Source organism: Maniola jurtina, chromosome 4, assembly GCF_905333055.1.
Source record: "Maniola jurtina chromosome 4, ilManJurt1.1, whole genome shotgun sequence".
NCBI classification, from domain to species: domain Eukaryota; kingdom Metazoa; phylum Arthropoda; class Insecta; order Lepidoptera; family Nymphalidae; genus Maniola; species Maniola jurtina.
In genome coordinates, this window is record NC_060032.1 from 12,181,050 (window position 1) to 12,206,051 (window position 25,002).

A 25,002-nucleotide genomic window follows, 5' to 3' on the forward strand; every position below is an offset into this window, starting at 1 on the left:
TGAGGCCCTGATAAATAGATCTGGAGTTCATAATACATACGTGAAAATCGCGCCTAGCCAGGAATTTTGTATCAGAAACCGTAATGGCGTTCTATTTTTTTCAGAAATAAAAGGATATTGACCAAAATCTACAATGTCACAAAATTTGCATGTATTGTCCATGTCCTATTTGTCCTATTGTCCAGACAAATCCCAGTGTTGTCATTACTTACCTTTCTTGTAAAACTGCCAACTGAGTGTAAATATCGACTGCGACAAAATTCGCAATTCTAACCTCTGTATTTTTAAAAGACTAACATCGCTAAGCTACATGGATTGCGTACCGGAAAAGTAATGTTGTTTTAGTGTTTAACAGAAAGATCGGTGCGTAAGTAAAATGTGACGAAAATAGTACAGATTGTTAGAAATGGTGCAAGAGGATAGCTCTGATCTAGGACTTAGTAACAATGTAAATATTTACACTCAGCCTAATACGGATATACGAATAGAATTTTTCAATATGCACGAACCGCTGCGATTGGCTGGTGTTCATTGACGCACACCTGTGATTGGTTGTTTTACGACGCACGTGACAAACGGTGCGCTGTGATTGGTTTACCTGGGAGGTTGTTGACATAGCCGCCGTCCAAAAGGAGGTGGCCGTCTACGGGGTCGCAGAGGGGGGGCATGTACCCGCTCAAAGACATCGAGGCGCGAATGTACCGCCATAGAGAACCTGCGACGCGCGCATGTTAGTTAGACATCACGAATTTTTTAATAAAGATAATTAAATCCAATTAATGCCTCCATTTCGTATTTTTGAAAAACAAAATCCGGGACCATGAAAATTTTTCTTTTAAACTTAATAAATATTTTGGACAGCTCAATATCTGTTGAGAAAATCTTAAAAATTAACATCAGTAATAAAAGAGATTGTAGGCGAAACCGTGAAATTTTTAGTAACTAGTATATCCCATTGTAAAATTTCTGAAACCGTATCCCGTGCAAATATTACAAAAAAAAAAAAACAGTGAAAACCCAATCCAAAAAAATTTTTGTAGGCACGCTTATAATAGTTATATCGAAACACAATCCATGGAAAGGAAATGAGTTCAGGAAAACAGTAAGCAAACACGGCTAGATAATAAAAAACGTGTTAACATGGTGAAAATAAATAGTTGTACCAGATTTTCAACAAAGATTTGTAAACAAGTGCTGCAATTAATTAGTTAAATTCCAAATCCCATCTGTCTAGGATTAGTCTGGTTTATTTAACTGTAAGCATTTAAGAGAAGATTAAGATTCTGTGAATATTTTGAGAACTGCAATTCTGAAAATAAGAAAGAATATGCAAGTCTTAAGTTATAATATATGTATTTATTTATATTTAATTTATTTATATATAAATAATATGCGGCTTTGTTACAGATATCAGATTAAAGTAATATATATCACCAAAGCACCACATTGCTTATGATATGTGCGGTATAGTCTAATGATAATGATAATATTTGATGCCATAACTATTATCACTTGACCATGCTGGAATAAATGCAGATTGATGATTACATTTTTTATTCACAACCGTTAAACCGATTGTAGGTACACTGTACAAATCCTATAGAATTTGAAGTATTTAAACTTTTCCATTATGAATAACTTTTCAATCCCCGTATTTATCTTTATTCTCCTTTAATTCTTTTATTCGAGAAACTTTTTTTCTTTGATCCCTAAGTATATTGTTTTTAAATCAAAACAATCTAATCTTATAATGCAATGACATTATACCATAATGTTACTTATTACATGGCGTATATAATTCGTGCTCGGTGATGAGTAAGACAAAAGATTAAAAACGCACCAGAGTAGAAGAGATAGCGGTCTATAAACGTGACCCATAAGTATTGTAGTTTTAAATGTTCACATTAGATACGTGAATAACGTATCTACTTCTTTTTTACCCGACTGCGGCAAAGCCGAAAGGAAGGGTTATGATTTTAGCAGTCTTTACATATATATTATCATTGGTATAACGCAACGAAGAGTTACATTGCAAAAGTTCGTATTTTGTTAACCTATAAATTCATGAAACAGAAAAACACACAGTGCAAGAAATATTTCACAATAATGATAAATGATGGCATGCGGAAGACTTGTCAATCGACATACATAACGTCTACACTACAACGATCGAACTAAGAGGGTACTACAGTGATGAAGAAGAGAAAATAAGGGTTTCAGGAAATAAAAAGAGAACCACACTCATGCATATACATGAAGGCAGATGAGAGTATGTTATGATAGGAATGGTCAATGAGAAAATACAACATTTATGAAATCACATACAACCCGACATTGGAAACGCACCGGATCAAGTTAAAAATAATCGTTAAAATAAATATACTCCCAAAATCTTTAAGCGTTATTCTGTAAACCAATCACAAACGCTCGTTTTTTTTTTTAAATTACTAAGTAAGTAATGACAACATAAAGCAAATGTCGGATTCGTATTAGAGGGAAGAATTTCGATAGTTTTTTTTTAATTGAGTATATAAATAGTACGAAATTATATAAAATATACGACACGAATACTTCACACAATTTACACTTAGACATACGTACACATAAATGCAAGTGAGTGTGGTTATGGGAGGTAAAAAAAATCACTGTAGCGGAATCAAAATAGCGGTTACCTAACGTTTAAAAAACTTAGTGGGAGGGGAATATCATTTAAAAAGCTATCTTCAGACGTTCTGACTTGTCGGTCGCCGGCGTGTTTGGTTGGCATTGCATCCGACTGACATTGTGGCTAGTTCTGTTATACATTAAATCTTAAACTTAACTAAAATGACAGATCTTAATGTATTCGTATCCCTTTTATAATGCTCACTGCAGAAAAGGATAGCAATAGATTTAGACCTGTCAAAGGCAATACTCTGAAGATAGCTAAAAGAGACTAACTTGTTATCTTATCTGGTTTTCCCCGTATCGAAATGCTGTCACCACCACCATAGATATCGACAATCGTATGATGGCATGACAATTCCGCAGACATAAACAAAAAAAAACATTGTGATATTGCAAAAACTGAAAACATAGTTTCGTGTACCTTTCAAGTCTGGTCTGCAGACTTACAGGAGACGTTTCATGCTAGGCCAGAACATTTACAACTAATTTCAATTCATAACTAGCCGATGCCTAAGACTTCGCCCGCGTGGATTAAGGTATTTCGAAATCCCGTGGGAACTCTTTGATTTTCCGGGATAAAAAGTAGCCTATGTGTTAATCCAGGATATTATCTATCTCCATTCCAAAATTCAGCCAAATCCGTCGAGTGGTTTTTTGCGTGAACGAGTAACAAACATACACACACACACACACACACACACACACACACACACACACACACACACACACACACACACACACACACACACAAACTTTCGCCTTTAAATATTAGTGGGAAGTGTGATAAAGTTACTGATTTTTCTATCTTTGAATATCGCTATTTTGTGTTGCCATAAAAAAATGTCAGCTTTTGTTTCTTTGAGAAAAAATGTAATTGCTTCCAAAAGACTCGCACCCCAAAATCTAGTTCAGAAGTGGGATCCGAACTCTCAGAAACTACACTAGTATAATCCAAACTTTGATACTAATACTATAAATGCGAAAGTGTCTACCTCCGATTTTTTAACAGGCTATCCCTGTATTTTTTTACAAGGATAACATGCAATGAAAGGTCATAGGATACTTTTTATCCTGAAAAATCAAAGGATTTTTAAAAACCGAAATCCACGCAGACGAAATTGCGGACATCATCTAATACCTAATAAAATGTTATCAGTATAAGATAAAGCAATTTTGAAAAATTTTATGCTTCAATAATTTGTATTACATTTTTATTTCTTTCAACACCGAGCATTAAAACTAAGAATGGGAAATATAAAAAACAGTCTTATATTTCAATTTCTTATCTTTTATATATCTTTATCTTTTATAGTAGCTATCTTTTATAGTGTAAAATGGGCTGGCTCTATACATTTTGAAACGTCTCCTTTGCACAAAAACATATAAGCAACAACTGTATGACATGCAACAAAACAATAACACAATAAAATGTAATAGTATATTTCGTTCTTGTCCAAAAATGTTTCGACCATAATATGACCAGTATTTTCGTATGTACCATGGTACCAGTGTCGAATGACCAAACCAAAATCATGTTCGAGTTAGTACATGTGCGAAAGCAAATTAATTATTATTAACACAATATAATAAGATATAACACACAAAATTTCCTGTCCATGAATGTGTTGTGTTAATTAAAATTAGTATTCAATAATGTTTACATAAAGTTTGAAAAAAAACACGTCATAATTGTGGATACAATAGAAATTAATGGGAATTCAATAATACAATAGAAATTAATTTATTTAATAATGTTTGCATAAAGTTTGAAAAAAACACGTCATAATTGTGGATACAATAGAAATTAATGGGAATTCAATAATACAATAGAAATTAATTTATTTAATAATGTTTGCATAAAGTTTGAAAAAAACACGTCATAATTGTGGATACAATAGAAATAAATGGGAATTCGCAGCTAATTTCAGTTTTCCTTATTATTAAACGGATAGTCAAACTTTAGTGGAAAAAAAATCTGTAAATCTCAAATATAATAAAACTTGTTCAGTTATCGATTTATATTTAGCCAATTTTAATTTGTCAATATTGTAGACTCAAATATTATAAAAGTCAATAAATGAGCATAAAATTATTTTTCCCCATCTCGTACATGAAGATATCCTTTACAATTTCTCCATATTGAAATTTTTGGTAAGCGATATTTCAAGCCAAAGAGTTTCTTGAGGTATTTTTCTGTATTTTGTATAGTTTTGTGTTCATTCATTAACCACTAGCTTTTACTCTTTTTTTAATTCATTTTTTTACATTAAAAATAATAAATAAAATCCTGAGGATTCAATGCTGCTGTGACCTCATTTATTCGATGAGATTTTTGCGTTGCGCAATTAATTAACAATTTACCCATATCTATAATTAATATGTCGATAAGTTATTTAGCAACGTTGTTATTTGTAAAAAAAAGTCATACTTACAATTTTCGACAAATGAAAATTAGGCAAGTAACATATTATTATTAGTTTAGACCGTTAGGGCGCATTTCTACTGTTGTTCAATAAAACAATCAGGTTATTGTTAAATGACATGATAATTTTACCACGTCATCTCTCAATAACCAGATTGATCGCAAACAAACATCCCCGCTGCACTTCGGTTCAGTGGAAATTCACCCTTATCTTCACTAACATAACAGCTATATATACTCACCATGTCGATGTACCCTCATACAACTGGAGCTGATATCGGTGGTCACAGTAAAGTAAGGCAGCCAGAGATCTTCAATATGGACTTCTCCGAAGGTCGACTTGATGGTCGTGTTGAATTGGCGACCGGAGAACATGGATGTAGCGGGGTATGTCAGATCCATTAGCTGTTTGCCCCATTGGGTCATTTTCTGGGAAATTTGAAAATTTTATCAAACATTTTCAGGACATTTTGTCCGAAGCCCACGCATTCAATAGTGATATATATTATGCGAAATTCAATGTTAATTTCAGTTTATAAAATTATATAATGAATTTCATGATTCATTTTAAAGATTTCACATTTTTATCTGTTCTACAATTAATATTCGAAACGCAAGAAACTGTGGGACTTCGTCTGTGATGGCGTTTGCTGGCGCGCGTGTTGTGCTTGTTTGGAGTGTTTTTTTTTTGTTAAGAGTGGCTGGTTTTTGTGTTAGTTGGTGTTTTTTGGTGGTGGAACTGACTGGGAAGCGCTCTAAAGGGGCGCCGCACGTATGTCGGCGGGCGCCGGCGCAGACGGAGTCCATACTTGTATAAATTCAATAACTTGAAAATATCACAAACTTGACATTGGCTAATCAGAGTAAAGCCAGATTTAAAGAAAAAAAGAAAAAAAGAAACTGTGGCCGCCATGATGGATTCCAACTATGACGTCACATGGATTGTAGTTTCAATGAATATCACTAAGAAAATGCCTTTGTTTACCAATCCGTGTGACGTCATGACAGCTCATGAGTCCACTGTTAAGAAAACGACTTAAATTGGAAGCGTTACATTAGAGTACAGTGCTGTGAAGGTGTAATGTTTAAACTTTGCGTACCTGAGACCAATCTCTCGCTTTCTGTGTGACAGTGGTAATATTTCGTTCCATGCACCAGAGGGCTCCCATAAAAGCTCCGATGCTCACTCCTCCAACCATGTCGATTGGGATTCCAGCTTCCTGAAAAGTTGTTGAGTTCCAAATTGTATTGTATTTCACGTATTGTTGCTGTGGGTATGTTGCAACATTTTGAAATAAAGTATATTATTGATTTTATAGTTGAAATAATATTTGACGCCCGAATTTTCTTTCGGTTCTATGTTTTAAATATGTGGACAGTGGACACGAGCCTGATAGTTTTTATATCGTTTCATAGTAAAATTGACCCGCGCTGACGGCCCGCGCTGATAGTAAACCGCGCGCGAATCGTCCATCAAAAATGTTCATGCCGGCAAACCGCGCGATACTAAACACGTTTCATAGTCTTGCGCGGGTCATCAGCGCGATTAAGAGCCGCGCTTGCCGCACGCGCTGGCGGTAAGCGAGACTATGCAACCACCCTAAATAAATGATTACCTGTATGGCGCGGATCATGCCAACGTGCGCCGCACCCCTCGCACCGCCACCGCCCAGCACCAGCCCCACAGCGGTGCCAGTGAGCCAGCGCGCGAGCCGGGAGAAATCGGAGTGCACGCTCGCTTCGGACATCAGCACTTTGCTGTACAGCTCGCTCTGTGACGTCACAAAACAATCATTTGAAAATCGGCCAAATGCGAGTCAGACTCGCGCAGAGGGTTCCCGTACTCAGGTATTTTTTTTCGACATTTTGCATGACAAAAACTACTATGCATAAAAATAAATAAAAATCTGTGTTAGAATGTACATTGTACAGAGTATAAAACCCGTTTTATATGACACTCCATTTGGTATAGTTATCTTACTTTGAAAATTGAAAATACTAATTATTTGTTCATGAACACATTTTAATTTTTTTTTTGTGATATAGCCACAAATTCACGTTTTCGGATTTTTTTCTTTACTTGTGATATAAGACCTACATACCTGCCAAATTTCATAATTCTAGGTCAACGGGAAGTGCCCTATAGGTTTTCTTGACAGACACGAAAGACGGACAGGCAGACAACAAAGTGATCCTATAAGGGTTCCATTTTTCCTTTTGAGGTACGGAACCTGAAAAAACTCTGCCTATCAAATGTGGTAGTTCTCATTCCTCCTGCGTATTGCAGGCTTCCTCAGGATGTATAAGCTCCATATAAGTAATAACAATGTAATCTAATTACTAACATAGTTCATAAGGTCTATTGTTACTAACACTATATGGATCAAGTATCTGAAAATAAATGTTATTGTTATTATTATAGACTCACAATCCTATACTGGCTCTTGCGGGTGAACATGCGATGCGGGCAGCGCACGTGGTGGTGCTGGCTGACCCACGTGCGCATGTTGAGCCAGTGCACCGTGCCGGAGGGGTTGGGCCCACCCTCTCTGTGCAGCAGCACCAACTCCTTCTGCGTTCGAATCGCTAGCCGTTCGATTTCTTTTTCGATCTGGAACAATTTTTTTAGCCATGTTTATTCCCCTTTCCCTTCCAAGTAAGCGTACAGCTTGTGTTAGGAGTAGGTACGACAATAGTGCAACGGGTGGGATTTAACCGACCTTTCGGATTTCAGTCGGCTTCTATAACCGTTGAGCCACTGAGGTTGAGCTAATTAGTGCATTCATATTAATCTGGTGATACAAGGAATAAGCAAGGAGATAGATATCCAAAATCTAATAACGCGCGTGATAGAAAGTGAAGACTAATGAAAAAATGACAAAATGCCAAGGATCGTACCTGACTAGACCGATCTGATCCAGTCCAGTTCAGTCAAATATATTGTCACCGAAAAATACTCTTTCGAAAAATTCACTATCCAGCGTCCAGACACAGTAGCTAAAAATTCATTACCAGTTTCAACAAGGACTTCGTCTGTGTTGGTGTTGGCTGGCGGGCGTGCTCTGCCTTTTTGGAGTGTTTTTTTTGTTAAAACTGACTGGAAAGCGCTCTAAGGGGGTGCCGTGCGTATGCCGGCGAGCGCCGGCACAGACGGGGTCCATACTTGTATAGTTTAACTAACTTGTTACAAATAACTACAAACTTGACATTGGCTAATCTTTGTAAATCCAGACGAGTGAGAAAAAAAAAGCAATATAATATGCAGTTATAAAGTATAAATAGGAATTATTTACTGGCACTTGGCTGCAATCAGACCTGCTAGCATGTGATGATGCCGCCTAAGATGGATCGCGCTTGCCTGGAAGATGCCTATTCACTCTGGACTAAAGTAAATATCAAAAGTGGACGGGAAAACTTAATTAATTTACTTACTTTGCCAATGCTCGGTTGCTTGTCACCCAAAGCGACGATCAAGATGCAATCGGCCTGGCGGATGCAACGCTGAGTCCATTGCGTGAGGCTCGGGTCGCACTGATATAGCGCCACCTACAATTCAATAATGGTCTTAATTTGTATATTCACAAGCAGCCTTGCTGACAAAAGACCTCGTAGCTTTAGTTTTAAGTTTACGTAATTAATTATTACCACTGTATCATCTTACAAATCTAACAATTCATCAACAGGAGTACAATATGTAGTACCTAATTTGAATAATTGATTTTGATTTTGATTTTGAAAACATTTATAGTCTGCAATAAAAAAGTGCGCTGAGTTTCGCGCTAAAAATAGTAATTTGGCTGCTACATAATCGTATTAATAAATAAGACATTTTATGATCATGCATTTCCCATTTAAATATTCAATAATATCGGATAACCGATTAACGTAGTTTGATAGCAACTGCAGTGGCACGATCATAATCACTTCTAATTGGCTACCACTCATTAGCCATTGGCTAAAATGCAATGTCGCAGTAGAATACCATAAATTCAGCCCATCATAAGTATCGAAAAGCAATGTGAAAATCACAACTTTCATACTAAGGACCATCTCCTTCTGGTAGTTTGGCAGAATTAATTTGGTCTATGAAGTTTTCTTACCTTATGTTTATCTTCTTGTTGAGCTAGCCAAGAACTAAGGCGGTATTCGTTATTCGGGTCCATAATGGTCAATCCCAGAAGTTTTCTTATTACATCGGAAGTTAAGCGTACTGTTGGCCCTGTGAGTATGTGATATAAAAAATTATACACCATTCTTGGTGAACGACGTAGACTTTGTTGAACAATCAATATTTCTAAACTATTTGAGCTGTTTGTAAAATTCGCGACAGGTCGATTGCTATCTTGACCTGTCGCGTACTATACCTGACAATTGTACAATAATAATTTAGTATATATATGAAAAACCTTGAAAAAAAATGTAGTAGATGTTAAATGTTTAGTAAAAAGAAAAACAAGTCAAGGAAAATCTTGTCTTGTCAGAAATTCTTCATGACCTATTTGGGAAAAATATTACCTTGAATCTTATTGCTTTGATTTCTGAAAACAGCTCGTAAGTCAAAAGCTAACTGGCACACAGCTACCATAAAGAAGTTATGGTCAACTGGAGGAGACTCTATGGTATACAGCCTAAACTAGTACAATAAACTCACCAATAGCACACAACGAGTGGTACAGCTCATAAGTGAAAGCAGTCAAAGGCACATCGTCACTAACTGGCACAACAGCCACCGTGGAAAAGTTGTGCTGCGAGGGACGGGACTCTATGGTGGCAGCGCCTAGACCAGCGGTAGGTTTCTGCCATGAGCCTGAAACCAATTAAACTACATTCTTACACCATCACCATACCAAGCCACCAAAATTCTCAAGGGTTTAAGTATATAATGTACTAGTTATACTCACGCATTTAGTCGATGTAAGTCAGACATTCTATACTTAAAACTAGCTGATGCCCGCAGCTTCGCCCGCGTGGATTGGTCAGATCCCCTGCAGCATCAGGATTGAGGAGTTGGACTCCAAATTTTTTATGAAACAATGTCGCAAAGTTCCTCTATCGATTAAAAAAGAAATGACGCAAATCGGTTCAGAAATGTCGGAGATTTCGGTGTACATAGATAGAAAAACACAACTCCCTTTTTGAAAGTCGGTTAAAAATGTAGCCTATGTTACGCCCTGGTCAATTCTCTACTTGTCTGTGAAAATCCCGTCAAAATCGGTTCAGCCGTTCCCAAGATTAGCCTTTTCAAACAGACAGACAGACAGACAGACAGACAGACAAAAATTTTAAAAACGTGTGATTCAGTTAAGGTATCGTTCAAATAACCCTATGAGCTTAATATGAGGTAGTTATTTCGAAATTACAGACAGACACTCCAATTTTATTTATTAGTATATAGATGGAAATATCTCAAGCGTTTGTCATTAACATTCTATCAAAAGCACAAGAATATTTTACTCGATAAAAGTTTTGATGACAGCAGTCTGACCTGGGGGTATGTGACCATGTAGTCTAAAATGGAAGTGGACTAACTTTAAAGTTTTGCTTCTTTTATCCTTACATGTATGGATATAATTGACATTTAACTAAATTATTTACACTAAATCTAGGCTAAAACCCCGAAAAAAATGCTGATTAATCTTTTGTTGAACTAAATTGGTCTTAATTGAACAATGATGTAATAAAAACTAATCGTCACTACAAATACTACAAAAAAATTAATATCCACTAACAACTAAACTGAATTTGAGTCTGAGTTTTTCTAAAGCGATGAGAAATCATATGTGTATTAATTATTTAAGTAAAAAAAAAAAGAAGGGACAAAGTTTTAAAACTTGGATAATAATTATGACATATTTACTAACCTAAAATTCTATGTCCCAACAAGTTAATCAGTCTTGTGACAACGACGGGGAAGCGAAGCTTGATCGCATTGAAGAGACCTTCTGGAAGCTTCGCCAGTTCCGAGTCACGGACTGCCATCACTGTTGTACTACGTCTCGTTTGAGTCACCATTTCAACCTAGGGACAAAAGCATTAACAATAAGATGAATAGAAAAAAGTTGGATCAGAAAACCCCAAAAAATATATTTAACTAATTAGGAAGGTATCTAAAATGAAAGAAATATACTTACAGCTATAAAGTGTATTACAGTCAAGGTCAAAATAAGATAAAACTTAAAACTGTATACGAAAATCTAATAATATAATAACTATGTTAGAGCTTTTAATCTATGGCACTAACTCCCTCTACAACACATTGACAAAACATGGCGACTTCAAAACAACTGTACTGTTTGGCGGTCATTTTCGCTTCCGTCCGTAAAAAAGATCGGAATTACTCTGAAGTCACGCCTAAAGAAGTTTTACTTCAAATGCATAAAACGAATATTGTAATCCTGTTTCTCAGACGCCTTATGGCCAAAGTAAAAAAAATCAATCCTAACTATAATCTGTCGATAGGTTATATAACAGCGTTGTTATTTGTCAAAAATCGTATGACATTTTTGACAATTAGCCATGTCGCTTATTTATCGACAGATTATAGATAGATTGATTTTATTTATTTCGGCCTTTAAAGGATTAATTGTTAAAGCATACTTACAATGCCAACAAGATCGCCCTTGCCGTATTCACCAACAAGTTCCTTCTTGCCATTCGGGTGTGTTATGACGGAACGCAATCGACCGCTCAGGACGATAAAGGTCGAACCAGATTCCTCGTCTTGACGGTACACCGCGCGGCCTGATTCCAGGAACACCTGGGGATATGGATTTCAAATTATACTGCAGTTACTTTCCTAAACCAGCAAAAATTCTGTTGGAATATCGATACCAAAAGCGTAGATGTAAAGAGAAATGGTGAATTGTGAGAATTGATCAGAAAAAGCCCGATTTTTGGGTCCATAATATCACAACTTTTATTTTTGAAAACGAGCTCTAAACCATGATACCCCAAACTAGGGTAAGATTTTTTATCGGCTCATTTTTCAGTATGGGAGCCCCCCTGAAAAATAATTTAATTGAATTTATAATTCAGTATTTGGTTTTGGGTTAATGTTCTATAGTCTACACCAAATACCAAAGTACCTGTGGCACGCGGACAGACAGACAGACAAACGGACAGACAAACGGACAGACAGACAGAAAAGTATCATCAATAGGGCTCCGTTTTTACCCTTTGGGTATGGGCCCTTAAAAACTGCCATACCCTTTCCAGGTTAGCCCGCTTCAATCTTAGTCTGAATCATCACTTACAGTCCAGGCCTAATTTGTAATGGAATAAAAACAAATGTTTAAAAAAGAGAATACTGTAATATTAATAGGGTGGTACAGAAAAAAACATATTTTCTTACCCAATCCAAAGCGAAATCGACTTGTCTCACAAACGGCGACAGCCTTCGTACCACAGTGTTAGCGATATGAAGCACTACGGACGGCCGCTCCCTCATAATGCTGTATACTGTTGTCTTAGATAACAGGCCGATACGGGAGAAGTGTTTAGCTCTTATGGAGAAAAAGCTGGGCTCGCCGGTTAGTACGGCTAAACCACCTTCCACCTCACCTGTTTAGAGCAAAATGAGTGGTAGAAATATGGTGATCGTAATTTTATTTGGCTCTACTAAAAATCAAAAGAGTCTTGCGAAGAGTAACAGACAGAAAAAGCTGTTTGTTTATGAAACTGATTTAGTTGAGAAAATGTTTTTTAAAGACTGAAGGATTCCGAGAGGCTGTAAGAATTTTGAAGACATATTCCATAGAAACTGAAAGTTTATAAGTTTATTCTTCTGCTTTGCAGTAACTGTTGCAATATTTCATTTTCTAAAAGACAATTTCATTTTATGCCATAGGTTCACAGCTCAGAAAAAAAGATCAAATATACTATGCCATATTATATGGAATATGCAAGATTATAACCCATAGTAACTATGTATAATTATAATCTTGCATATTCGCGAAAACTGCTGAGAAAGTATTTTTGAAAATTCAACCCTTATGGGGGTAAAATAGGGGTTCGAAATTTATGTAGTCTAAGCGGGTAAATTTGCGGGCATAAGCTAGTATAGAAACGTTATATTATATTCCCGGAAAATGCAAATTATTCCATGATTTCCAGGATATATACTAATCTTACCAGGGTGCGCAGTGAACATGTGGACTTCTCCCTCCCCTTCTGCGACCTTCTGTGATACGAGCAGGGCGCCCGACAGAAGGTATACAAGAGCTACGTCCTGCGCAATACAAAATTGGTATTAATATACCGAAATAATATTTGATCGCACGCATTATTCGACGTCGATCAGAGTGAATAGACTAATCAGTGCTTTGGTAGGTTTGAAAGATCGCAAAATACCGGTTGCTAAACAATAGATCCATCCATTGATGATGAATCCTTGGTCGATCGATGGTAGATTGACACATAAGACTCAAAAGACATTCAATCATCGATCAACTATCAATCGATTACAAATCGAGCAATCAAGCAGATTGATTTAATATACTTAGTAGGACATGTAATGTAGGCATTTAGTTTAGTCGTCAGGTTTAGGCAAATCTTTCAAACTGTGTTGTTTATGTCTAATAAATCTAATTTTAAAATCATAGTCACTGAAATGGTCACTTTAATGAGATATTAACAAGAGTGGGTTTGATGATAAAGGTTCCATCGCACTTGAGCTGCGTTGCACGGCACGACGCGGCGCGGCAAATATAGTTTATATGAGTTTGTATGGAGCAAAGCGCACTTGAGCGACGCGACAGGCAATGCGAGCCACGCCGCGTCGCGCAGCGCAATCCAAATGCGTTTGAACCAAACATAAAAAAAATATTACACAAATTTTATTAATGTCGACAACTAATGTTTATGAACAAAATGTTAACTTGTACTTGAAACTTACACAAATGAAACGAAATAAAGATTCACACACCACTCTTGGAAATTCACTCAAAATACAAATAGCTACCTGAACAATTTCTGGTTCACCCGTAATACTGTAATATAGCTTTTGGAGGAATCGAAGAAATATGTTAATTATCATTATCAGGAAACGTTTTTATAAACTAGAAAGAATCTTACAAAAAAAATCTCCAAATATATTTATCCCTTTTTTAAGATGTGGTGAAAAGAACTATTTGTACTGTATCATACATGACGTATCAGAAAAATTCGTATGAGGTTTGAAAACATTTGCAAAAGTAGACAATTTGCAATTATGTTTTATTTATCAAAATTGCGCCACACAATAAAAGTTGTATATTTAGATTAAGGACATAAACAAACAAAAATGATTGTTCTTTTAAAGTATCTCGCTATCATTATGCGCATAATTAGACCAATCGGACCCTAATGCTAATGATTCAAAAATATATTATCAAATCCTAAGGATTCGAAAATATTTAGAGTCATTTTGCTTTCTTTGCATCCTCCAGCCTCTATACAAAATTATCAAACACCTTTAGTTCCTGCTCAATTATCATTAGGCACGCACCGTAAGCGCGCTATTATACGCAAAATACGGATAATGTCATCAACAACGCTAAAAATTATTGTGTGGTGACAATATATGACATATATACGGTCAACTCTAATCAAAGAGAGAGATATCACATAAATAATATTTCAACGAATCCAATACCAATTCTAAGATAATAAAATACTTGAATTTAAACTTGCCTTATGGCTTTCCTCCTTCATGATATAAGTACCGGCCGGGAGATCCCTCACTTGAACGTTTCCTTTGAGAATCTCATCGTTTTCTAGACCCAACTCCTTGACGAAGGCCTCTGTCGCTATTTGAACAAGAGCCTGTTGAAAAACATATTGATATGCAATCTCAAATTCTTCATAGCATCGTATTGAAATGCAAAATGTACACAAAGTAAAGTAATTTTTTCTGAAGAACAAAATATGTGCTGGTTGTCGTCCCTTCATTCAGCTTCACCTATTCGGACTTCATTTCGCTACGGATGTCGTCAGCTCGCTTCGCTCGTCACCTCCCTCCTTCACTCTACTCAGCATTGTTGGTTCATTTCATCCAGGACCTCCTACTCAAGCTTTTGGCTTCGCGCGATATAAAAACACTAGGAATAGGACAGATAGACTGCATGGAGTCAGACATCGTTCTTTAGTTTTTACCAATCAAAACTAGTTAAAACATAGGCTTGCAGTTGGAACTAGTTTTTCCTAGCTAAAACAAGTTGTAAGACATAATAACCGAAGTCGTTGGTAATATTGTATATAAGAGGTGAGTGGAGGATCATCACTATCGCCAGTTGAGATTGCAGTCAAGGATTAGCTTTCATCATTTAAAAAAAGGTAGACGTATAAAAGAGAACACAGGTTGATATGATTCATACCTGTTCATCTAAATTATCTGTGTTATTATGCTTCTTGAACGACGATCCTTCTTTAGGTCTCTGGAAGGATGACGTTGGTTGGACGTCCGGTTGTTGCTAAAATAATAAAATTGATAAAAGTTAAAGTTAATATTTGGTTATTGGAAAATCGGCCCTAAGCTGACAGGTCTAAACCTCGTGTTATCCTTTCCTGCACGAAGCAATATGAGAAGAATAGCAATACATTTATTGTGTAAAGGTGTACAATATATTTAACCACAACTTTAGGTTAGAAGTTCTAATAACGGAACGCGATGTTATGCCGGCTTCACCTTCTAATAGGGATGATGACTACTAGCCAAATCAGCGACTTTTTATCAAACGTCAAAACACTCGCTCAGTAAGGGGGCTTGTATGAAATTCACAGATGTGACGTCATAACATTTGACGTAATTTAACGTACTTTTTTGTTCAAATCAATAATTTTAAATGGTTAGCAAACTTAAAACTAGCATCGAATGTGGATTTTACGAATTTATAGGAAGACATCTATTTAATAATTATGAGAAATAATTTATTTTTGACATAGGCACCATCCCCATTGTTCCAACACTGCAAAACGTTGACGACGTCAGCCAATGCCCCTACAATTAGTACAAAACTCAAATAAAAAACGTCTGTTAGTAGACTCACCTGCGGCGTGTTCTGTGGTGTGTTAGTCGTAATGTCGGGCACCATGTCCGGGCGCGGCTTCCTGCCCGCGATGTGGACGGGCGACGACGCCTGGTACCCTTCCTGCTGTTGGGGACATGGCTTACATGCTTTACATGTTAGTGGCGGTATTACATTGTTTAAAAGGATATTAAAAAAAAACAACATGCTTTAGGGAACAGAACAACCGCGTTTCAAGTGTCTACAGTGCCACCAACTTATTTGGTCAGCCACCCGATTGTGTAAGAAAAACGAATTCATCGTTATCGACAACAAATTCTGCCCTCTGATTGGTTGATTCGCTGATTACATTTTTTCAGAGCCAATCACGGGGCAGAATTTACGTTACGATAAACTAGTGACTAACGTGGACGGAGCATTACATCTACTAATATTGCAATACAATTAAGCTATATGGAATCTTCCCTGTTAATCAATGATACCGATCCAGATTGACCATGTAAAATATTAATGTTCAATTTCACACAGTAGGTACAATCATTGATTTGAATGATTGATTGACTGATTGATTGATTGGTGACTTACCACGTGGTCAAGTAGATTCCGCTCGCTGTGGTGGGGCGAGTGCATGGAGGTGCCACAGTCCACCACAAATTTGCCCGACTTGCCCGGAGACGCCATTGTCATGGGACGCCGTTTCTCTTTGCCCTACGCCACAAACATAAATGGTGAAAACTCACTTTTCCCCTTCTACACATGGGTGGCCAAGTAGGTTTCAATCGAATGTACAGTGCGAACATTTTGAGATCCCACTCGCTATATTTGCTCTATATGTCAAAGTACAGTCTACCTCGATTAAAATCGTAGGGACTAAAATCGTACTTTAGACATGACAGTTGACACAAAGCTAAAATGGCGAGCTATGTGTCTATTATTTCCTTAAGAGGGCTCTCTCCGTCACTCGTTTCATACAATGGTAGTTCCAATTTCATTTGAATATTAAGCAACCAAAGTCCATAAAATTTTGCAGACATATTCTAGAAACTAATATCTATGTCTGTGGTTTTCCAGATTTCTGTTAAAATATTCGGTTTCAAAGTTACGCGGTCTTAACAATTTTCATACAAATCTTTGAGCGCCTGTAATTTTAAAACTACATATTTTTAGAAAAATCTAAAACACCACAGACACAGATATTAATTTCTAGAATATGTCTGCAAAATTTCATGGACTTTGGTTGCTTAATATTCAAATGAAATCGGAACTACGATTGTATGAAACGAGTGACGGAGAGAGCCCTGTTAACCAATTTTAAGTTTACAGATTTTAATCAGTTTGATGACCCAAAAAAAAATATTGTACGAATTTCATCATCATCATCGTCGACCCATCGCCGGCTCACTACTGACCACGGGTCTCCTTTCAAAACGAATAGAGTTTGGCCATAGTCCACCACCCTGGCCAATTGGCAGGCTTCACACTTCTAAACATTATGAAACACTCTTAGGCATGCAGGTATGGAATATAGATTGAGTGAAATTTATGAATCCGCTAAAACCAAATGTATACAAATGTCGAAATAGCGAAGCACAATTTTACATATTACATCACCGCTATTTAAAATGCGTACGTACAAGGGAGATAGGATGCTTACTTCCTTAATTACTACCTCATTTTATAAGCAATTTCGATGCTGTTTTCAAGGAAAGGCTCTTTTTAATTATTCTATTACTTGTTTTTTTATGACTACGCATAAGATATGGTAATGACACAGACAGTATTATTACGATAGGTATATGATTCACACTAAACACAAAATTAATGAAATACTACTTATTTCAAAGTCAAAAATACATATCGAAAATTGTGGAATCGAGAGGGATTGAACCTGCATCAATCAAACGTTGCAATTTTTGAGTGCCTTTAGTTTTTTAAAACACATTTGGTGAAGGAACTGTGGTCTAAACTTATTTTAATTTGACGAAATTTGGTAAATTTTATATTAATAAATGTGGGTAGAGAGGGACATAAACTCCTGTTTATCCCGGAAAGTCCCGGAAAGGAAGAAGTGTGAAAGGGATTTTTAAAATCCCAAATTCACGCGGACGAAGTCGCGGGCATCATCTACTAAAATAAACATAAATATTACTTATTGAAGTTAAATACTTACTGGATTAACCAATTCAGCACTTAGGCCTAAATACTGGTGAAGTGCCGTAAACGTGACTCTTTGGAGGCGCACCATAATTATCTGTGAACAATATTATAATGGTGTTGTAATATTTAAAAAAAATACAAATGAAACTACATATTTTTCCCTTTGACAAAACAACAGTCCTTTATTTTTCTATAATGAAATCTTATCCTAATTTGACGTATTTATTTAAACCGTATGAGGTTTAACTCCCAATGGTAATACTTATTTACAGTACTATCCTTTTATAAGTTACACCGATGTACCTGCGCAGAAATCTTATCTTTAAATGGCGCGAAAAATATCTCAGCCAATCATAGCACGCATCCATTCACTATTGGTCGTTGCCTACGCGCCATGTACGCACGAATTAATGAGCGAGATAACATGAGCCTGTTGTTCTTGTGTTTAAAATCTTAACGTCATGCAATAAGGTCTGTATTTCATTGGAGTACATTTGGTGTTAGTTGGCGTTAGGTTGCACTTTCCTGCGCAATTGTTTGCCGATGCGATTCATAAAAGTAGTAGTAGGTACACTTACAGAGATAAACTAAAACTTTTTTTGGTTTCATGACGTACACAGAATATATTTTTTCAAAATTTTAATATGTATGTCTCTATGATACCCTTACCTGTATAACTCTAACAAATATGTCTGGGTATTCCTTGAAAACTTCCTGGAAAGCTCGCATGGGTAATTTTATCACTTGGGAGTCTTCGAGAGCTTTGGCATTCACAGTTTTGTATGGTTGAGAGTGACCCTGAAAAAATATAATTCAAATAGAAAAAATTTGCCAAGTGCGATTTGGACTCGCACACGAAGCGCTACCATCGTAGTATAAAAAATAACACTCTTGAATTTTATTTTTTGTGATTTAACCATAACTTCACGGTTTTCAGATTTCCCCTTTACTTTTGCTATGAGACATTATTACCTACCAAAGTTCATGATGTTAGGTCACCTAGGCTAGGTACCCTATGTTTTGATTCGGTTTGGTCTTGACAGACACGACAGACAGACAGACAACGAAGTAATCCTTATAAGGGTTCCTTTTTTCTTTTGGGGTATGGGATTTTAAAAATGCACTGCATGCATTTAGGATTGAGGGTCGATTTTTACGTAACATGTACGGGACGGGATGGGAAGATTTCTTGAACTTCTATTGGATAACTCGAAAACGAACTCAACGGGATGTTTTAGTTATTCAATAGAGGTTCAAGAAATCCATGCAGGTTACATATCACTCGACCTTTACTTGTATCGATTTTTATCTTTAACATTGAATACATTGCATGAATTTGTAATAGCTGTATTCCGGTATGATAATTGCTAGATGTAATTAAAAATAATCACACTTTACCTTGAAAAATCTCATTACAGAGATTTTTACATTACAGCTGAATATTGAAAAGTGCTAATTTGCTTCTACAGATAGCATATTGATATTTTCTGTAGACGCAAAATTCCAAAACAACATATAATAAATCGTTGTTTTTTGTAACCCTAGTCGAATTGTATATTTTTATATATTTGGTGCATTAGAAGATTCATAAAATTTCCCGCAAAATTTTGTTAAATTGTGGCTAATTCTGTTGTACTGTAAACTAAATTGACAAGTTTATATCTATTGCTACCCTTTTCCTCAGGGTGTATTATTGGATTAGTTTATAGATTGTGTACCTACAACAGAATTAACCACCATAAAATATGTTCAACTCACAGTCAAAACATCAGTGAAACTCAGAAGAGAAGTGACACTCTCTCCCGCTCGAACGATTTTCAAGGACAGACTTGTGCCGTCTTGGTTTGTGATGTACACGTTGACTCGACCGTTCTGTACCACGTACACGTTTTCGTCAGTGTCTCCTGCAATGGAAAGGCACTTTACGAATAAGATTTTCCTAAGTCCCCTGCAGGAAAGATTGCACTTTGAACTTTGAATTTGGCTTCGTAGAACGAACGTCGACTCTGCCACTCATAACATTGTGATGTGACGTTTTTTTTTTTAAAGAATATTTTAGCCATTTGAATCATGACTAACATTCCCTTTTCCCCTCCAACTAAGCCTAAAGCTTGTGCTAGGAGTGGGTACGACAATAGTACAGCGGGTGGGGTTTGAACCGTCGACCTTTCGGATTTCACGTTTTGTCAGTCTCAACGACAAAGACAACGCGCTGTGCAACCGTTCTAAAATTCGATGTGCAATTTTTGACATAAAAATAACGGGCGTAAAATTACTGAAGAATCTACACTGTATCGTCGACATTCCATCTACATACAGGTAATGCTTTGCGTCATCATTCGCCCATATATTTACGATATATGGGCCTGAAATACTCTTTCGAGATCAGTGTTTCCTTACTATTAGAATCCGAGTATCTATAAAACAAGAGTGAATAGGCATTTTCTAGGTCAACGCATCCAATCTTAGGCCACATCAACAATTCCCATAAAAAAAGATATTTGTTCACTCTTGCTTTAAAGGTATTCCAGTTATAAGTGGTAAAAATATGGATGATGGAAGGCGTTCCAGAGCTTAGTGGTTTGTATCAAAACAGTTGAACACAAAAATTGCAAGCAATTAGATTGGATTGGATAAATGGATTGGATAGGGCATTTGGTCAAACTAACCTAACCTGACTTCGAACTCTGTGCCCGCTCCTGCCACCGAGGGGGATTTTATAGGTAGAAACCCCACACAGTCCAGTCTCTTCCCAAAGAAGTACCTAAAGAAAATTTTCCCCAAGAAGGACAGAAATAAAAGATTCTACCGATGGTTCCAGGAATGTAAGGATATTTAAGAAGATTCAAAGCTTCGTTTGCCATACTCACCAACTTTAAACAGAAACGAGCCAGCAGGCAGGTTGAGTATCTCTGTGTGTTTACACAGCATCAGGAACACTGGCTTCTCAAAATGGCCGAACACTCTGATGCTGTGCAGCATATACAACGCGTCAGGAGGCACGCGGTCGTCGCTCGTCAAATCCTCTTCTAGATATTCTGCTGGAGGTTCTAGCACCTACAAAATTATATGGTAGTTGTCAGCTTATTATGTAAAACATGTTATTTTTTTCTAAGAGCTTCTTCAAATTTTGCTGTAATGCGGCTGCTTTGTAAATCCATATAATTTCGATCGATGAACTGACGCGTGGCCGCAGCGCGGGTGTAGAACTGCAGTCACGCGTTTTTAGGGTTCCGTACCTCAAAAGGAAAAACGGAACCCTTATAGTATCACTTTGTTGTCTGTCTGATTGTCCGTCCGTCCGTCGTGTCTGTCAAGAAATCCTATAGGGTACTTCCCGTTGACTTAGAATCATGAAATTTAGCAGGTAGGTAGGTTTTATAGCACAAGTAAAGGAATAAATCCGAAAACTGTGAAACATTCTAAAACAGGTTATTATTTATTTTAGTTTTATTCATAATAGTTTTTGATGTATCAAGCAAAATGTCGAAAAAAATACCCGAGTACGGAACCCTCGGTGCGCGAGTCCAAATCGCACTTGGCGGTTTTATTTATATGGATTTACAAAGCAGCGCGGCCGCAGCGCTACAGCTGCGCCAATGAGGAAATGACCAAGGAAGAAATAAATCAGCTACTGTACCTAAATTTTTCTAGCTATAGAAAAGTTGCCTAAAGAAACTATCCTTTAATTTTTCGCGACATAACTTACCTTCAATTGTTCAGGAGCAGATTCTTTTTTAAGCTGCAGCAGCTTACGCGCGAACCTCATAACAGCTCTCCGTTTCCGACCCTGCCCAGAGTTGGATATTGATTTGACCTTCCTCAGCATCCGCCTTCCGTAGAAGAGCATTTTGTCTCGTTTTCGAAATCGTTTTGCGGGCTCGCCCGCCGCTGTGGTGTTTGTGCCTCCTAATAGTTCTAACAAAAAAAGATTCATTAATTTGCTTATAGAGAGAGATAGCCTTAGACACGACCGACAAACGGACAGACAGATCGACAACAAAGTGATCCTATATGGGTCCTTTTTTCCTTTAGAGGTACTGAACCCTTAAAACCAAAATAGCATTTTTATTTGTACCCTCACCTTTCGTCCGCCATCGTCGGTAGTAGAAGAAGAATACTACTAATAGAGAAACTAGGAGGCAACCGCAAAAGGACCACAGTAACTGTAACAAAAGTAAACCAAATTAATAGACTCAAAGTAAAGGGCTTTGAAGGGCTCTCAGTTTGGATTTACGTTCTGAGGCATCTACACAAAAATGGAAGAAGATTTGCTCATTGGATTGGCTTTTATTTTTTGTATAAAAAGAAAGAAAAAGCGCTCTATCTGGGTGCGCCAAACACTAAGAGCTAGACAAAAATATAATACCACAGATTATATGAACAATAGAGGATGCCCGCGGCTTCGCCCGCGTGGATTTCGGGTCTTTAAAATACCGTAGAAACTCTTTGATTATACGGGATAAAAAGTAGCCTATGTCCTTCCCCACGTATCCCATGTCTGTACCAAATTTCATTAAAATCGGTTCAGCAGTTGGGCCGTGAAAACGTAGCAGACAGACAGACACACTTTCGCACTTATAATATTAGTATGGATTACATGTTTACAAACAAATGATAACAAATGTTTTATTTGTTACAATTTGTTATCTAACAATTTTGTTCACAAATGTTTTACTAACATTACTAACGTTTTCTAACATTGTGAACAAATGTTGGTTAGAAAATGTTTACTAATGTTTGTAAACATTTTTGAACAGCAGTGATGCAGCTCTTTGAACAAGAAATGACATTTTGCTTTTTTACAATATCTTTATAAGTTTTATGATAGTACTTTTACTTACATTTCACCAAGGAAATTTCTAAGTACTAAAATATTCGAATCCCTTTATATCCCGTATCTTTCCACTATATATGTTACCAGAACTGCTAAGCAAAACTAGATTTATCAAACAAGTTCAAGTTAATCTGAAAATAGCCAAGGCTGTCGGCGCGACAAAGGTCAGCAACCTTAATTTATTATCACCTACATACTAGGTAATCTAGCTAGATTAACACCTGTTATAATACCAACATAATGAATTGATAAGTCTTTTTTGCACATGTTATAAGACAGGTGATTGTACTTTGCGAGTAAGTAGAATATTTCTTATTGTTTTTGTTTGTACCTATATAGTTTTCATCAAATAAAGAGCTATTATGGATAAAAATATTTAATTATGTATATGCACACAATTATGGATGCCCTACCTACCTATGACCTACTTCATGGCAATCATAGAAAACCACTTTTAATTTTAATTGGAAAAAAAGTTAAAAAAATAAATAGTCAAGTGGTTTTAATATTAGTGTGTTATGTACCTACCCACTTAACTAAGTGCAAACAAATTGTCAAATAGCTATACAGATAGTAATAGTGTTAAAAACCACGTGTAAATTATAATAGAATAATTACACAATAAACTTATCGGACTATAGATCCACACCTAGTACTTCCGGATTCATTTCAAGGATACCAATTTCTATTCTATGCCAAAATATTATTCAACTAATTAACTAAAGCAATTGATTATTAAACTCAAATACCACAAAAATTAAGTCCCCAAAAAAGCATTTTAATTCAAAATAATAAAACAAAGCAATAATAAAAGCCCCTTTGTTCGGAAATCAATACATGCTCACTTGATTATCTTGGAAGCTATTCGTCCAATCTGAAGTCCATGTTTTGACCGCAAACATATCCGACTTATCATTTATATTATTTAATAGTCCAACCACATCCATTTTTGTTTTAATTCACTTTTCATTACAATAAAATCGAGATTTTTTTTCACCAAGCGCAACCAACCATCGATCAGCTGTTTCACAAGAATGACAAGCTATTAGTGTTTCCACTTACGATTTTGGTCTTACCCTTGTTTTCGTACTCGCCCTATTTTATTATTCTGATTTTGGGCACATAACAATTTTTTCCACGTTAATTATGATTTAACAAGCTCATTTCATGTTTTTCATATCATTTACCGATCCTAAAAATCTTAAGCCTCAAGACACTAAAAAGAATAATAGTTAATTAATTTAGCAGGTGTAGCCTATCATTTTCAAATTTACCATAACTTTCAGTCCCATACGTATAATTTAACACCCAGTTAACTAATTAGTTATTGAATATCAATAAAAACTATTATGTGAAATGGAAAATATTTTCATTCTGCCTTTTCTAGCCTTTAATAAATTAGCCTATCTTATCCCATTTGATAAATCTAAAAAAAGTATTAAATTTACAATGTGTAGGTAACTATTAACAAATCGATCAAGTGTGAATCAGACACACACTGTTATTTGGCCCACCGTATCCAACATTATACATTTCGCTCGAAAATAGGGTGAAATCCTTATAGGTGGAAACACTGCAAACTATTGACATCTGTCTGACAGTTTTGGTTTCTAATAGTCTGTACTATATACATAGAGCATACAGAGTATTATCATTAATATATGACAGATATGGACATATTCACCATTCCACGCGGGCATGATTTGTACAGTAATTAGATAAGGCTAGCTTTAAGTTTTATTGTAATATTTTCACACATTAAAATATTTTTAATATTGATATGGACATATCCATCACAGACCAATAACATATAGGATATACATCCAAGTAAAATAGATAAGGTGATGGGTGTGCCATACAAAATTATTATTATAGTTCTACACTATGTCAAAATGATCCTCATGACAGATTTTTCA

At 36.2% G+C, this 25,002-nt stretch overlaps 1 protein-coding gene across 12 annotated transcripts in view; it reads right to left on the reverse strand.

The window, feature by feature from the left end:
- The window catches only part of LOC123864417 (neuropathy target esterase sws), a 33,240-nt gene extending 9,109 nt beyond the window's left edge, over positions 1-24,131 (reverse strand). For 3 of the 12 annotated variants that reach the window (XM_045904822.1, XM_045904817.1, XM_045904825.1), the window contains exons 1-24: positions 23,932-24,131; positions 22,334-22,415; positions 21,959-22,167; positions 21,120-21,306; positions 20,008-20,153; positions 18,919-19,047; positions 18,263-18,343; positions 16,678-16,800; positions 16,114-16,218; positions 15,442-15,537; positions 14,759-14,890; positions 14,049-14,087; positions 13,220-13,316; positions 12,441-12,649; positions 11,691-11,846; positions 10,951-11,107; positions 9,741-9,896; positions 9,190-9,308; positions 8,522-8,635; positions 7,518-7,700; positions 6,706-6,861; positions 6,190-6,309; positions 5,332-5,518; positions 599-715 (exon numbers count right to left, since the gene is read on the reverse strand). In XM_045904822.1, the coding sequence (XP_045760778.1) occupies positions 599-715; positions 5,332-5,518; positions 6,190-6,309; positions 6,706-6,861; positions 7,518-7,700; positions 8,522-8,635; positions 9,190-9,308; positions 9,741-9,896; positions 10,951-11,107; positions 11,691-11,846; positions 12,441-12,649; positions 13,220-13,316; positions 14,049-14,087; positions 14,759-14,890; positions 15,442-15,537; positions 16,114-16,218; positions 16,678-16,800; positions 18,263-18,343; positions 18,919-19,047; positions 20,008-20,153; positions 21,120-21,306; positions 21,959-22,167; positions 22,334-22,415; positions 23,932-24,033 (3,202 nt within the window). In that variant the 5' untranslated portion in view covers positions 24,034-24,131. The remainder of the gene's footprint in view (positions 1-598; positions 716-5,331; positions 5,519-6,189; positions 6,310-6,705; positions 6,862-7,517; positions 7,701-8,521; positions 8,636-9,189; positions 9,309-9,740; positions 9,897-10,950; positions 11,108-11,690; positions 11,847-12,440; positions 12,650-13,219; positions 13,317-14,048; positions 14,088-14,758; positions 14,891-15,441; positions 15,538-16,113; positions 16,219-16,677; positions 16,801-18,262; positions 18,344-18,918; positions 19,048-20,007; positions 20,154-21,119; positions 21,307-21,958; positions 22,168-22,333; positions 22,416-23,931) is intronic. The other 9 variants (XM_045904823.1, XM_045904820.1, XM_045904828.1 and 6 more) reach the window with 6 other exon arrangements.
- Positions 24,132-25,002: the final 871 nt, after the last annotated feature.